The sequence below is a fragment of the Aotus nancymaae genome, unplaced genomic scaffold (genome assembly GCF_030222135.1).
Source record: "Aotus nancymaae isolate 86718 unplaced genomic scaffold, 86718_ANA_hifiasm-v0.15.2.pri h1tg000124l, whole genome shotgun sequence".
NCBI lineage: Eukaryota > Metazoa > Chordata > Mammalia > Primates > Aotidae > Aotus > Aotus nancymaae.
This window is the reverse complement of record NW_026988539.1, coordinates 1,561,570-1,574,942: the sequence shown is the minus strand read 5'-3', so window position 1 is coordinate 1,574,942 and position 13,373 is coordinate 1,561,570. Positions and strand designations below refer to the sequence as shown.

At 59.9% G+C, this 13,373-nt stretch overlaps 1 protein-coding gene across 4 annotated transcripts in view; it reads left to right on the top strand.

The window, feature by feature from the left end:
- The first annotated feature begins 67 nt into the window (after window positions 1-67).
- ARHGAP45 (Rho GTPase activating protein 45) overlaps window positions 68-13,373 on the top strand; it is a 22,665-nt gene continuing 9,359 nt past the window's right edge. Inside the window, exons 1-11 of one of the 4 annotated variants that reach the window (XM_064371192.1) lie at window positions 68-321; window positions 2,568-2,898; window positions 6,981-7,124; window positions 7,331-7,415; window positions 7,499-7,571; window positions 7,756-7,822; window positions 7,909-8,046; window positions 8,145-8,209; window positions 8,415-8,525; window positions 8,600-8,680; window positions 11,955-12,143. In XM_064371192.1, the coding sequence (XP_064227262.1) occupies window positions 184-321; window positions 2,568-2,898; window positions 6,981-7,124; window positions 7,331-7,415; window positions 7,499-7,571; window positions 7,756-7,822; window positions 7,909-8,046; window positions 8,145-8,209; window positions 8,415-8,525; window positions 8,600-8,680; window positions 11,955-12,143 (1,422 nt within the window). In that variant the 5' untranslated portion in view covers window positions 68-183. The other 3 variants (XM_064371190.1, XM_064371191.1, XM_064371189.1) reach the window with 3 other exon arrangements.

Sequence of the window (13,373 nt, the reverse complement as noted above, 5' to 3'; positions counted from 1 at the left end):
GGCTGGCGCCTAAGGGCGGTACCTGTAAGTGCCTAGCCATGAAGTGAGGATGAGGTCAGGGCTCAGGAATGTCCTGGGAAGCTTAGAGGAGCCTGGTGTCCAGGAGCACAGGCCCCCTGGCTGGGCCAGAAGCCTGCCTGACATCCAGCTGCCCCTCACCCCCTGATCCTGGCCCTCAGAGCCATGAGTCAGGGGCAAAGAGTTCTCAAAGGTCTGCTGGGCTGGGTTTGCGCTTGGACCCGGGCCTGGAGAGCCGGACTTGGAGCAGGGGGCTGTGACCTTCGTGTCCTGTGCCTGGGAGACCTGCCCCTCCCACCCGAGGTAGGTGGGAATGAAGTTTGGGAAAGTAGAGAGGTTGGGATTTTGGGATTGGGGGTGGGGTTCTGGAAGGGGACAGCAGGGAGACCTGGGGAGGGAAGAGAGTTTACACGGTGGGGGGTGGGGGAAGGTAGGAGGCCGGGATCTGTACGCCTGCAGATGCCCCTGCTCTTGGTCACTGCTGCCTCAGGCTGTTATCAGCCACGGGTGCCTGCGTCCTGCTGCCCAGCACGTCCGGTGGTCCGGAGTCCCTGGAATGCAGCATGGGAGGCAGGGGCGGGGGTGAGGTCTGGGGCAACCTGATACGGCCCACAAGGCTGCCGAGACATAACCAGATATCCTCGGCATATTCTGACGATGGTGGGGTCCACACCACAGCTTGGGGACCCCCGTGGAGGCAGCCCAGCAGTGGGTGGATGTGGGGGCTGGGGCCCACGAGGACAGGGCCGGGTAACCTGGACTGTTCTGACTCTTCCTGGACTTCCTTGCCCCCAGGGCTTCGGTTCTGGGCCTCAGTTTCCCCACCTGTCCTGACCCGGCCCACCTCATGGGGCTGCAGGACCGGTGATGGGGTGACCCAACTCTGCCCCGCCCTGCCGGGGCCCTGCCATGCCCTAGGGTCTGCAGGGAAGGTGCCTGGAGGAGGTGGAGCTGGGGTTCGCCTTCAGGAAAAAGGGGGCTGCAGGGGCGCAGCTTCGGCCTGTGCGTGTGTCTGGGGTCCGAGGGCGAGGCTCCGGGAGCTCGGCGGCGTCTGAGCGCGTGTGGAGGTCCGTGTCTCCGTGTGTCATCATGCACACGTGTCTGTGCACGCCCAGTGGCGTCCATGAGGGACGGTCAGCACCCTGCAGTCGGCCACCCTGTGCCCGCCAAGAGCCCCAGCGCCAGCCAGGGGCTCCCCGTCCCACCCCGCGAGCGGCGCGGCTCTGAGCTCCCGAAAGCGGAAGCGGGGGGCGCGGCCCGGGGCTGGGGCGGGGCCTGCCACCTCACCTTCGCGCCCACTCCGCGGAGCCGCAGGCTGAGTCCGGGAAGGGTTGGGGGCGAGGTCGCGCTGCCGCCTCCCCGAAGCCTCTTCCTGTTGGGGGGAGGGCCCCTCTGTGACGGCCGGGCCCATCACGTGGGCCTGACAGCTGGGGAGGGGGTGGCCGGTGACAATGTGGTCCCCAGGCGGCCAGCGCCGGGAGCTGCGGCGCTGAGACCCCCGGCCCGTCCCACCCAGCCGGCCCCCTCGGGCTCCCGGCCCGGGCCCCGTCATGTTCTCCAGGAAGAAACGGGAGCTCATGAAAACCCCTTCTATCTCCAAAAAGAACCGCGCGGGAAGCCCCAGCCCGCAGCCCTCAGGGGTGAGTGGAGCCGGGGCGGAGACCTGGGGCTGACACGGGCCGCAGGGGGACAGGGACCCGCCCTGTGCTCGGGGCCCATGCTGGGGCGGCGGCTGGGGGTCCGTGCCAGCTACAGCCCCTACCGGGTGGGACGGCACGGGCCACAGCAGAGAGACCGGGACCCCGGTGTTCAGCTAACGGTAGGGACCCCGGGAGTGCTGGCCGCCTCCCTCCACTCCGTCCAGGGCTGGCCGCGGGGCCCAGGGAGCGGGAAGGGAGGGGGCCGGGGTGGGGCAATGCTGGGTTGGGGTCGCTGCAGGTCGAGGGCTTAGGCAGTCTGGGGGCTCCAGGAGCCGTGGAGGTGGGAGGGCTGTGGCCTGGCCATCGGGTTGAAGGTTTCCCGGGCAGCAGATCCTCTCATAGGGTCCAGCAGGTACCGGGGCTGGGGAGTGTCTCCAGGCTTGGGGTGTCTACAAAGCTTGGAGGTTGGGGGTGTCTACATGGCCCAGGGCTGTCCGTAGGGTCTGGGGTGGGGGGGACTACAGACCTTTAGGGTACAGACATAGTCACAGGCGTCTTTACTTAAAGTAGCCGCGTTATAGAAGCCTGAGGGGGGCTAGAGCTAGAAGGGCTGAAGACCATCCCCACCCCCACCAGGAAGTGGGGACCCCCCTCCCGCGCCTCCCCGCAGGCCCCGCCCCGGCTGTGGTTTGGGCAGGGACCGTTGTTTGTGAAAGCTCTAGTGAAGAGGATGTTGGGTAACAGGTGGGGGGGTACACTACCAAATCTCGGCCCTGTGACCTCTGGCCTTTGACCCCGTGGGATCAGGGTGATGATGGCCCTCCACAGCCCCGCTTCATTTCTGGGGAAACTGAGGCAGTGTCCGGGCTGGAAAATCCCTTTAACGAGCTCCCCTCGGACCTGCCCAAGGAGCTGCCCAGGAAGGATGGGGCTGATGCAGGGATCCCCGGACCAAGCCTGGAGCCGCCCGCCGGGTCCTCTGGCGTCAGGGCCACAGGCACCCTCAAGCGGCCCACCAGCCTGAGCCGCCACGCCAGCGCAGCTGGCTTCCCGCTGTCGGGTGCCGCCTCCTGGACACTGGGCCGGAGCCACCGGAGCCCACTGACAGCTCCCAGCCCGGGCGAGCTGCCGTCTGAGGGCGCCGGCCCTGACGCCGTCGAGGACATCTCCCACCTGCTGGCAGATGTGGCCCGCTTCGCTGAGGGCCTTGAGAAACTCAAGGACTGTGTGTTGCGTGACGGTGAGAGCCCCTGGGACACTGAGGCCTGGGTGGAAGACAGAGCCAGACACAGATGTCTCCAACCCAAGAGAGGATGGAGGGAGGGACTTGGGGAGGCTCAGAAGGGAATGGCAGGGAGTGCTGTGTGGAAGAGGCCATGACAGCTAAGGCTCTGAGGGATGTGTAGGAGTTTGGTAGGGGTGTCTCTGAGTGTACTCTGTCTCAGGAGGCTGCCCAGTTGATTTTGTTTTTTAAGGATCTGATGGCAATTAGGGGGAAAAGCAGAGGAAATGTCCCATCCACAGGCTCAGAAACATGGAAACAGAATGCATTTGGGGGCCAAGGTGTGGGTGCGCTGGTGTAGGATGAAGGCAATGGGGAGCCATAGAAGGTGTTAGAGCACAGGACAGATGGGGACAGATCTGCGTTTTAGAAGGGAGCAAACTGAGGGTTGGCTGAGGTCTGGCTGGAGAGAGGTGCAGGAGCCGCAGCGAGGGGAAGGATGGGGGCGTCAGGCGGCTGGAGGTGCTGGGACTCAGTGGCCTGCAGGCCCCCAGTTCCGTTTTCTCTTCCACGCGGCTGCTGACAGCCCTGCTTCCTGCCGAGTTATTTTCATCTGCTTCCTGTTTGTCCCTGGCAGCCCAGCGGGCACCTCATGTGCTGCCTTCAGCCCCGGCTCCTCCCAGAAACCACAGTGCCAGGGTCGTGCCAGGCGCTCTGACCTGCCCCCTGCAGCTGCCCATTTTACAGATGACGAAACTGAGTCTCTCGTGAGGCCTTGACCCTCGGCTCACCCAGCCAGGGCAGGGCAGAGCTAGGATTGGACCTCAGGTAGCCGAGTAGCCTCTGTGCCTTCAGGGAGCTAGTTGGGGAAGGCCTGGTCGCTGTTGGAAGGAGTGGGAGCCCCCGGGGTTATCTGGTCCTAGAGACGGGGGCTAGGCTGGTTTCCTGGGGAAACCCTAATCTCAGTTCCTTTCCGATCCTGGCGCTTCCTTGGAGGCCTGGCCTGGGCGAGGCTCAGCTCCCAGGCTCCTGCAGGAGGTCCGAACTGGGCCAGCCAGGCTGGGACACTTCCTTTGTTTTGATACAGGATCTTGCTGTGTTGCCCAGGCTGGAGTGCAGTGGTGTGATCGAGGCTGACTGTGGCCTCGAACTCCTGGGCTTAAGCCATCCTCCCATCTCTGCCTCCTGAGTAGCTGGGGCTACAGGTGTGAGCCACTGCACCCGGCTAATTTTTTTTTTTTTTTTTTTTTTTTTTTTTTTTTTTTTTTTTTTTTGAGATGGAGTCTCGCTCTGTCGCCTAGGCTGGAGTGCAGTGGCATGATCTCAGCTCACTGCAACCTCCACCTCCCTGGCCCAAGCGGTTCTTCTGCCTCAGCCTCCCTAGTACCTGGGGCTACAAGCACATGCTGCCACGCCCGGCTAATTTTTGTATGTTTGGTAGAGGCGGGGTTTCACAATATTGGCCAGGCTGGTCTCAAACTCCTGACCTTGTGATCCACCTCCCTCTGTCTCCCAAAGTGCTGAGATTACAGGTGTGAGCCACCGTGCCAGCCTAATTTTTTTTTTTTTTTTTTTTTTTTTTGAGACAGAGTCTCACTCTGTCACCCAGGCTGGACTGCAGGGGTTAGATCTCAGTTCACTGCAACCTCCACGTCCTGGGTTCAAGTGATTCTCCTGCCTCAGCCTTCTGAGTAGCTGGGATTACAGGCACATGCCAGCGTGACCAGCTAATTATTTTTATTTTTATTTTTTGTATTTTTAGTAGAGATTCCGTTTCACCATGTCGGCCAGGCTGGTCTTGAACTCCTGACCTCAAGTGATCCACCCACCTTGGCCTCCCAAAGTGCTAGGATTACAAGCATGAGCGACCGCACCCGCCCAATTTTTGTATTTTTTGTAGGGTCGGGGTCTCCCCATGGGCAGGCTGGTCTAGAACCCCGGAGCTAAAGCTATTCTCCGGGATCTGCCTCCCCGCTGAGCCATCGCCAGACAGCCTCTGCCTGCAGCGATGGTTGTGGGGTCCACCCGGCAGATTGGGGACCCCCGTGCATGGCCCACATGGGCGGGGTGGATACCCCGGGGCCGCCCCCGACTCTTCCGGGGCCGCCTTGTTCCCGGGCTTCGGGTCTGGGCCTCAGTTTCCCTTCCCGTCCTCAACACTCCCCACTTCGACTCGCGCCGCCCCGGCCGGGGCGGGCGAAGGGGGCGCCGGGGCGGGGTTTCCCTCGCGGGGGCGGGGCCTCCAGACCGGCCGGAGCCGGTTTGGCCTCTAGCAGCCACCGGAGACCCCCATCGGTCAGCTGCCGGGCCCCAGTCTCCGCGGTCTCCGCGCCCCGACGGCTGCGCCATGTGTATCTGCGGGACCGCGAACCCGGCGCCGGACGAGGACCCCCGTGCGCTACCGGGCGGGCCCCCGAGGTGACGGGACAGCTGCGGGGCGCGGGGTCCCCCAGCCCGTCCGGGAGCACGTGGCGCTCGGGCCGTTTGCTGCCCGCGGTTGGGGAGCAGCGGCTGCCGCGCGCCGGCCCTGGCCGCGCCCACCTGGGCATCTCTGCGCTGCCCGGGGGTGGCTCGCGCTGGCCGTCGGCTTCCCGGGTTGGGGGTGCACAGGGACCGCGGGGGTCCAGGCCCCGGCTGCGCGCGGAGGGGCGGGTGCCCGGGGGGAAGGTCCCGGGAAGGAGCGTGGCCGGGTCCTCCTAACTGGCTTCCCCACGTGCCTGGAGCGCAGTCCCGTGCCCGGAGTCCGCCTCGCTTCGGGCAGCAAACACGGGCTCCGGCCCGGGCGGTCTCCTCCCGGAGGGGACGTTCAGCCGGGGTCCTCAGTGCGGAAGGGATGGAGCACTCACTGCTTCACGTTGCACCTAGTGTTTGGAGCACCCTCTGAGCGGCACGGTCAGGCGTCAGAGCTGTCCCTGCCGCTGGCCCCAGTGGCTCCCGGGTCCCTTCCCCTCCCGCGAATCCCGCGGGTCTGTTTCCACTACACGGCGTGTTCCTGGCTCCCGTTCTTCTCCTGCACGCTCGGCTTGTTTCTTTTTTTTTTCTTTTCTCTTTTATTGTCGCCCAGGCTGGAGTGCAGGGGCGCGATCTCGGCTCACTGCGACCTCCACCTCCCGGGTTCAAGCGATTCTCCTGCCTCAGCCTCCCCAGTAGCCAGGATTACAGGCGAGCACCACCCACGCCAGCTAATTTTTGCATTTTTAGTAGAGGCAGGGTTTTCATGTTGGCCTGGCTGGTCTTGAACTCCTGACCTCAAGTGATCTGCCCACCTCGGCCTCCAAAAGTGCTGGGATTACAGGCGTGAGCCACCGCGCTTGGCCCTCTCTGCTTTTTCCTTCTTCCAGTTGAGAACGTTTGAGGAGGGCATTTACCTTTTCGTTCTTTATTTTACTTCTTACAGACACAGGGTCTCACTATATTGCTCAGGCTGGTCTTGAATTCCTGGGGTCAAGTCATCCTCCTGCCTCAGCCTCCTACAGTGCTGGGGTCACAGGTGTGAGCCAGTGTGCCTGGCTGACAAGGGCTGCGAAAGCCAGGTTCCAACAGTCAGAGCTGACCACCACCGTCCTCTGCTCTAACACCTTCTATGGCTCCCTACTGCCCTGGAGATAAAGCCAGGCAGCCTCCCTCCGCCTGGCATTCTCATGCCTTCAAAGCTAGTGTAGAGGGAAAAGCTGTGTGACTGTTGAGAAATGGCTTCCCATCACTATGCCTCAGTTTCCTCACCCAGGTAGGAAGGGCAGAGAGAGAGACCTGGACAGGGCTTTGAGCAGGCCTGAGGGGTTAGGGCAAGGAAGGGTTTGCCTGGTGGGCTGCATGGAGAAGGGGGCTGCAGGACTGCTGCTTTCTGGAGGGACAGGAAGAGTGTTCTGAGCAGCAGAGTTCCTAGGCCAAGGTCTGGCCTTTGAGGACCTGGCCGGCAGCCCAGAGAGGGGCAGTGCCCTATCTGAGGTCTCAAAGTGAGCCCCAGGCATCTGCCCTCCACCACCTCTGCCTCAGTTTCCCCATCTGGGAACAGGAGCTCCAAAGAGGAGGGAAGAGGTGGACAGACCTTCCCTGGGACTGAGCCCCACCCCACTGCTCACTGCGACTTTGCCCAGCAGACGTCCTTGAGGCTCGCCGCCCACTGGCCCATGAGTGGCTGGGTGAGGCCCTGCGTGTCATGCGCCAGGTCATCTCCAAGTACCCACTGCTGAACACTGTGGAGACGCTCACAGCAGCCGGCACCCTCATTGCCAAGGTCAAAGGTCAGCCTGCTGGAACAGGGCTCTCTGCCTAGAAGGACATCCTGGAGGCGGGCATGTTTAAAGTGGGTTTTGAAGGATGCATAGGAGTTTGACAGGCACAGCAGCTCCGTGCTGCTCCTCCTGGGTTAAGGGCTCCCATCAGTTCTTGCAGGGACGGTCACCTCCCAGGGTGGGCCCACTTCCTTGTCCTTGTCTCTGCCTCCCAGCCTTCCATTACGAGTGCAACAATGATCTGGAGAAACAGGAGTTTGAGAAGGCCCTGGAGACAATCGCTGTGGCCTTCAGCAGCACGTGAGCTCGGGAGCCTGTGGGGCAGAGTGAGGGAGTGTGGGGGGCCCGGGTGTCTCTCGATGGTGACGCCCCCGGCCCTGCAGAGTGTCCGAGTTCCTCATGGGTGAAGTGGACAGCAGCACCCTCCTAGCAGTGCCTCCCGGGGACTCGAGCCAGGTGAGTGGGGTGGGCCGGGACCACCTGTGTCCAGGTTCTGGAGGCCAGCTGGGTTCAGGTCTGCAGGGCTTGGCCAGTCACCCCACTTCCCCTGCGCACCTCGGTCTCCCTCTCTGTCCGGGGTAGTGGGTGGCAACCATCCCCCCCCCCAGGGGCTGGTCTCACCTGCGTCTCCATCCTACAGTCCATGGAAGGCCTGTATGGACCGGAGAGTGAGGGCACCCCTCCCGGCCTTGAGGACTGCGACGCTGGTAAGCCCCACCCCGTGGCAGGCAGGCATTTGAGGGGTGGGCAGTTGCGGGGTTGGGCCAGGCTGAGCAGGCCTCGTCCGCTGCAGGCTGCCTGCCCGCCGAGGAGGTGGACGTGCTGCTGCAGCGCTGTGAGGGGGGTGTGGACGCCGCACTGCTATACGCTAAGAACATGGCGAGGTACATGAAGGACCTCATCAGCTACCTGGAGAAGCGGACCACGCTGGGTGAGCTGGGGGTCCCAGCAGGGCGGGCCTGGAGGGGGGCTTCTGGGTGAGCCGGGAAGGCCTCGTCCCGGCTTCTCACGCCCCTCCCTGGCCTACAGAGATGGAGTTTGCCAAGGGCCTGCAGAAGATCGTTCACAACTGCAGACAGAGCGTCATGCAGGAGGTGGGGGCCCCGTGGGCATGCGGTGGGGGTCTCTGGGCCCGGTTGTGAGTCTCAGCCCCATTTTAAGGGCCCAGGGGCCAAGGCCAGGGGCTTCCCCTCTATACTAATAGGGGTGGCCGTAGGGACTAGGGAGGTGGTGGCTGGGGGCGCTGCGGCCGCCCTGCCTCCGTCCCTCCCCACCCAGTGACCCTGCCCCCGCCCACAGCTGCACATGCCGCTCCTGTCCATCTACTCGCTGGCCCTGGAGCAGGACCTGGAGTTTGGCCACGGCATGGTGCAGGCCGTGGGCACCTTGCAGACCCAGACCTTCATGCAGGTGGGTGGGGCCTGGGAGGGCGGCCTGGGCGGGGGTGTCTCCAGGGTACCCACTCACAGCCCCTCTCGCCCCAGCCCCTGACCCTGCGGCGGCTTGAACATGAGAAGCGCAGGAAGGAGATCAAGGAGGCCTGGCACCGCGCCCAGAGGAAGCTGGTGAGGCAGGCGGGCGGGGGCTGGCGGGGGTGGGCGGGGGCCTCGGCGCAGGCGCAGTCCCAGCCCCATAGCAGGGACCCTGCAGCGAGCTGTGCCAAGCCCCGGACTCCTGCGCATGCGCGGCCTCGCAGTCGGAGCCGCGCCAGCTCCAGCGCCCCTGGCTCTGCCTGGGGGGACCCAGGACCCCGGGGCGCACTCTGTTCCTGCAGAAATGGGGAGAAGCCGTGCCTCCCTCGGTTGTGAGCAGCAGGTCCCCGGGTTGCGGGGAGACTGATACTCCCTCAGAACTAGTGAAGGCTCCATGCTCTGCCTGCATTTTTTTTTTTTTGAGATGGAGTCTTGCTGTGTTGCCCAGGCTGGAGTGCAGTGTCGCCATCTCGGCTCACTGCAACCTCCGCCTCCCCGGTTCAAACAATTCTGTCTTAGACTCCCTAGCAGCTGGGATTACAGGAGCCTTCCACCACAGCTGACTAATTTTTGTATTTTTAGTAGAGATGGGATTTCACCATAGTGGTCAGGCTGGTCTTGAACTCCTGACGTCAGTTGGGTTTTTTCAAAGACACCGGTGCTTTTTTTCCTTCTTTTAACTTTTTTTTTTTTTTTTTTTTTGAGATAGGGTCTAGCTCTGTCGCCCATCCTGGAGTACAGTGATGCAATCATACCTCACTGCAGACTCGACTTTCTGGGCTCAAATGATCCTCCCACCTCAGCCTCCTGAGTTGCTGGGTCTACAGGCACCAGCCATCATACCCGGCTAATTTTTTGTATGCTCACTATGTTGCCCAGTTTTTGTGTTTGGACCTTATGTTAACAGGGTCTGGTGAAATGCACCCTCCTAGTTCCTTCCAGCACATGCCAGCAAACACACGTCTGCCCACTTTTGTACGCGTGAGGACAGCTCGCCTCCTACCCTGTCCTGCTCCTGATTTCCATCCTCACCTCTGTATAGAGAGGCTCACACCATATCAGTCAACATGAAGCAGCCTGGACCCCTTTTTTCTGCTGTGCAGGGCTCAGCTGGGGAGGTTGAGTGGTGATTTCATGGACGTTTCGGGTGGGGCTGAGCTGTTGCTGTTACAAACACCATTGCTATGACAAGCTTATGCCCTGTCTCAAGGATGCCTGAGGGTTTATCTGGGATCAGTGCCCAAAATGGAACTGCTGGGTCAAGGGGCATGCATCTACAAGCTACCTTCCCAGGACACAGCAGTGCTTCTCCTGTTTTGTGAACCCTCAGTTCCTATCCTTTGCTTACTTTGCATTGGACAGTGGCTTATTATTGATTTGTCAGAGCTTTTTACATATTAGAGAACTTAGGCCTTAATGATATGAGTTTAGACCCCCGACATCCCCCTCCCACATTTATTGTTTGACTTTTGATTTTACCTGCGGCCTGTTTTGCCAGGTAGAAACCCGTGATTGTTAGCAGTAATGATTGTTAGTAGTAGTCTTTTTTTTTTTTTCAATTGAGAAGGAGTCTTGCTCTGTTGCCCAGGCTGGAGTGCAACGGCTCGATCTCAGCTTACTGCAACCTCTGCCTCCTGGTTTCAAATAGTTCTCCTGAGCAGCTGGGATTTCAGGCACCCACCACCACACCTGGCTAATTTTTGTGTTTTTAGTAGAGACGGGGTTTCACCACGTTGGCCAGGCTGGTCTCAAACTCCTGACATCAAGTAATCCACCTGCCTCGGCCTCCCAAAGTGCTGGGATTACAGGCATGAGCCACCATGCCTGGCCAATTTTTTACACTGTTGGTAGAGACGGGGTTTCACCATGTTGGCCAGGTGATCTCGAGTAGCTAGGACCACAGGTATGCGCCACCACACCCAGCTAAATTTTTTTTTTTTTTTTTTTTTTTTTGTAGGGATGGGGTTTCACTATGTTGGCCAGGCTGGTCTTGAACTCCTGGCCTCAATAGATCCTCCTGCCTCGGCCTCCCAAAGCATTGGGATTACAGGCGTGAGCCTGGCCATCTCCTAGTAATTGGATGGGTCCATTTGTTTATGTGTGAATCTGATGGTACAGGTTATGAGCTGTGGCCCCCAAGCCCACACCTCAGTTAGGTTTTTGACTAACTGCTCTTCCTGCCAACCTGTGGGTGCATGGCTTCCTGCCTGGGCGGCTTCTCTGTTCTCGTGTGTGAGGAGGGAAGTGAAAGCGACAGAGCCTGGAGTCGCTGGCCTGCTCCCGTGGGGGATGGTGTGGGTGTCTGCAGAGGCTGCCGTGTGTGCTTCTGTGGGGAGCCCGGGTTGCAGAGCGGGCTCACAAGACACCCATTCCTCCTAGGGTTCCATTGCTAGTGCTTCCACAGTCTCGCTCTGTCGCCCAGGCTGGAGTCCACTGTCCCCATCTTGGCTCACTGCAACCTTCGCCTCCCAGGTTCAAGCCACACTCCTGCCTCAGCCTCCTGAGCAGCTGGGATTACAGACGCACACTACCACACCCAGCTAACTTTCCTGATCTCGTGATCCGAGGGCTTCAGCCTCCCAAAGTGCTGGGATTACAGGCATTTGCCACCGTGCTCAGCCTTTTTTTTTTTTTTGAGACAGAGTTTCATTCTTGTTTCCCAGGCTGGAGTGCAGTGGGGCGATCTCGGCTCACTGAACCTGCCTCCCAGGTTCAAGCGATTCTCCTACCTCAGCCTCCTGAGTAGCTGGGATTACAGACATGCTCCACTGCACCCAGCTAATTTTGTATTTTTAGTAGAGATGGGATTTCTCCACGTTGGTCAGGCCAGTCTTGAACTCCCGACCTCAGGTGATCTGCCCGCCTCGGCCTCCCAAAGTGCTGGGATTACAGGCTTGAGCCATCGTGGCTAGCCTTTTATTTATTTTTTTTGAGATGGAATCTTGCTCCGTTGCCCAGGCTGGAGTGCAGTGGTTCGATCTCGGCTCACTACAACCTCCACCTCCTAGGTTCAAGCTATTCTTGTGCCTCCGCCTCCCAAGTAGCTGGGATTGCAGCTGCGTGCCACCACACCTGGCTAATTTTTTATATTTTGGGTAGAGATGGGTTTCACCATGTTGGCCAGGCTGGTCTTCCAGTGATCTGCCCGCCTCGGCCTCCCAAAGTGCTGGGATTACAGGCGTGAGCCACCGCGCCCTGCCCTCCTCCCGCTCTTCCATTTTTGATCATTGGGCAGGGTCCTCTGCATGCCCCACTGGGCCACGGGGTCTTGGTGAGAAAGATGGGAGTGGGGAGGAAGGGAGGAGCAGGGACTGAGTCCCGTCGGAGGACGGGGTTGGAACTGACCTCCGGGCTCCCACACCCACAGCAAGAGGCGGAGGCCAACCTGCGCAAGGCAAAGCAGGGCTACGTGCAGCGCTGCGAGGACCACGACAAGGCCCGCTTCCTCGTGGCCAAGGCGGAGGAGGAGCAGGCTGGCACCGCGCCTGGGGCGGGCAGCACGGCGACCAAGACCCTGGACAAGCGGCGGCGGCTGGAGGAGGAGGCCAAGAACAAGGTGGGTGGAGGCGGGATGGTCCGGAGGAGGAAACCCCGGCGCGGTGGCCGCCGATGCTTGGTGTGAAATTTACCACCTCCAGGCCTTTGCTTTTTTTGTTTTTTTTGTTTGTTTGTTTTGTGTTTATTTTTGTTTTCGTTTTTGTTTTTTTTTGAGACGGAGTTTCGCTCTTGTTACCCAGGCTGGAGTGCAATGGCACGATCTCGGCTCACCGCAACCTCCGCCTCCTGGGTTCAGGCAATTCTCCTGCCTCAGCCTCCTGAGTAGCTGGGATTACAGGCACGCGCCACTATGCCCAGCTAATTATTTTTGTATTTTTAGTAGAGACAGGGTTTCACCATGTTGACCAGGATGGTCTCGATCTCTTGACCTCATGATCCACCCACCTCGGCCTCCCAAAGTGCTGGGATTACAGGCTTGAGCCACCATGCCCAGCCTTATTTTTGTTTTTTTTGAGACGGAGTTTCGCTCTGTGGCCCAGGCTGGAGTGGGGTGGTGTGATTTCAACTCACTACAACCTCCGCCTCCCAGATTCAAGCAATTCACCTGCCTCAGCCTTCCAAGTAGCTGGGACTACAGGCACATGCTACCATGCCCAGCTAACTGTTTGTATTGTAGTAGAAACGGTTTCACCATGTTGGTCAGGATAGTCTCGATCTCCTGACCTTGTGATCCACTGCTTTTTTTTTTTTTTGAGACGGAGTCTCGCTGTGTTGCCCAGTCTGGAGTGCAGTGGAGATCTCAGCTCACTGCAACTTCCTTCTCCCAGGTTCAAACGATTCTCCTGCCTCAGCCTCCTGAGTAGCTGGGATCACAGGCATGCACCACCATGCCCAGCTAATTTTTTTGTACTTTTTGTAGGGACCGGGCTTCACCTTGTTAATCAGGCTGGTCTTGAACTCCTGACCTCGTGATCCGCCTACTTCAGCCTCCCAAAGTATTGGAATTATGGCATAAGCCACCGTGCCTGGCAACACCCAGCTAATTAAAAAAAACCTAGAAGAGAGTGGTTGCAGTGAGCCAAGGTCGTGCTACTGCACTCCAGCTTGGGCAAGAACAGCCAAACTTCGTCTCAAAAAACAAAAAAAAGAAGGCCGGGCTCAGTGGTTCACACTTATAATCCCAGCACTTTGGGAGGCCAAGGCAGGCGGATCACAAGATCAGAAGATCGAGACTATCCTGACTAACACGGTGAAACCCCATCTCTACTAAAAATACAAAAAATTAGCT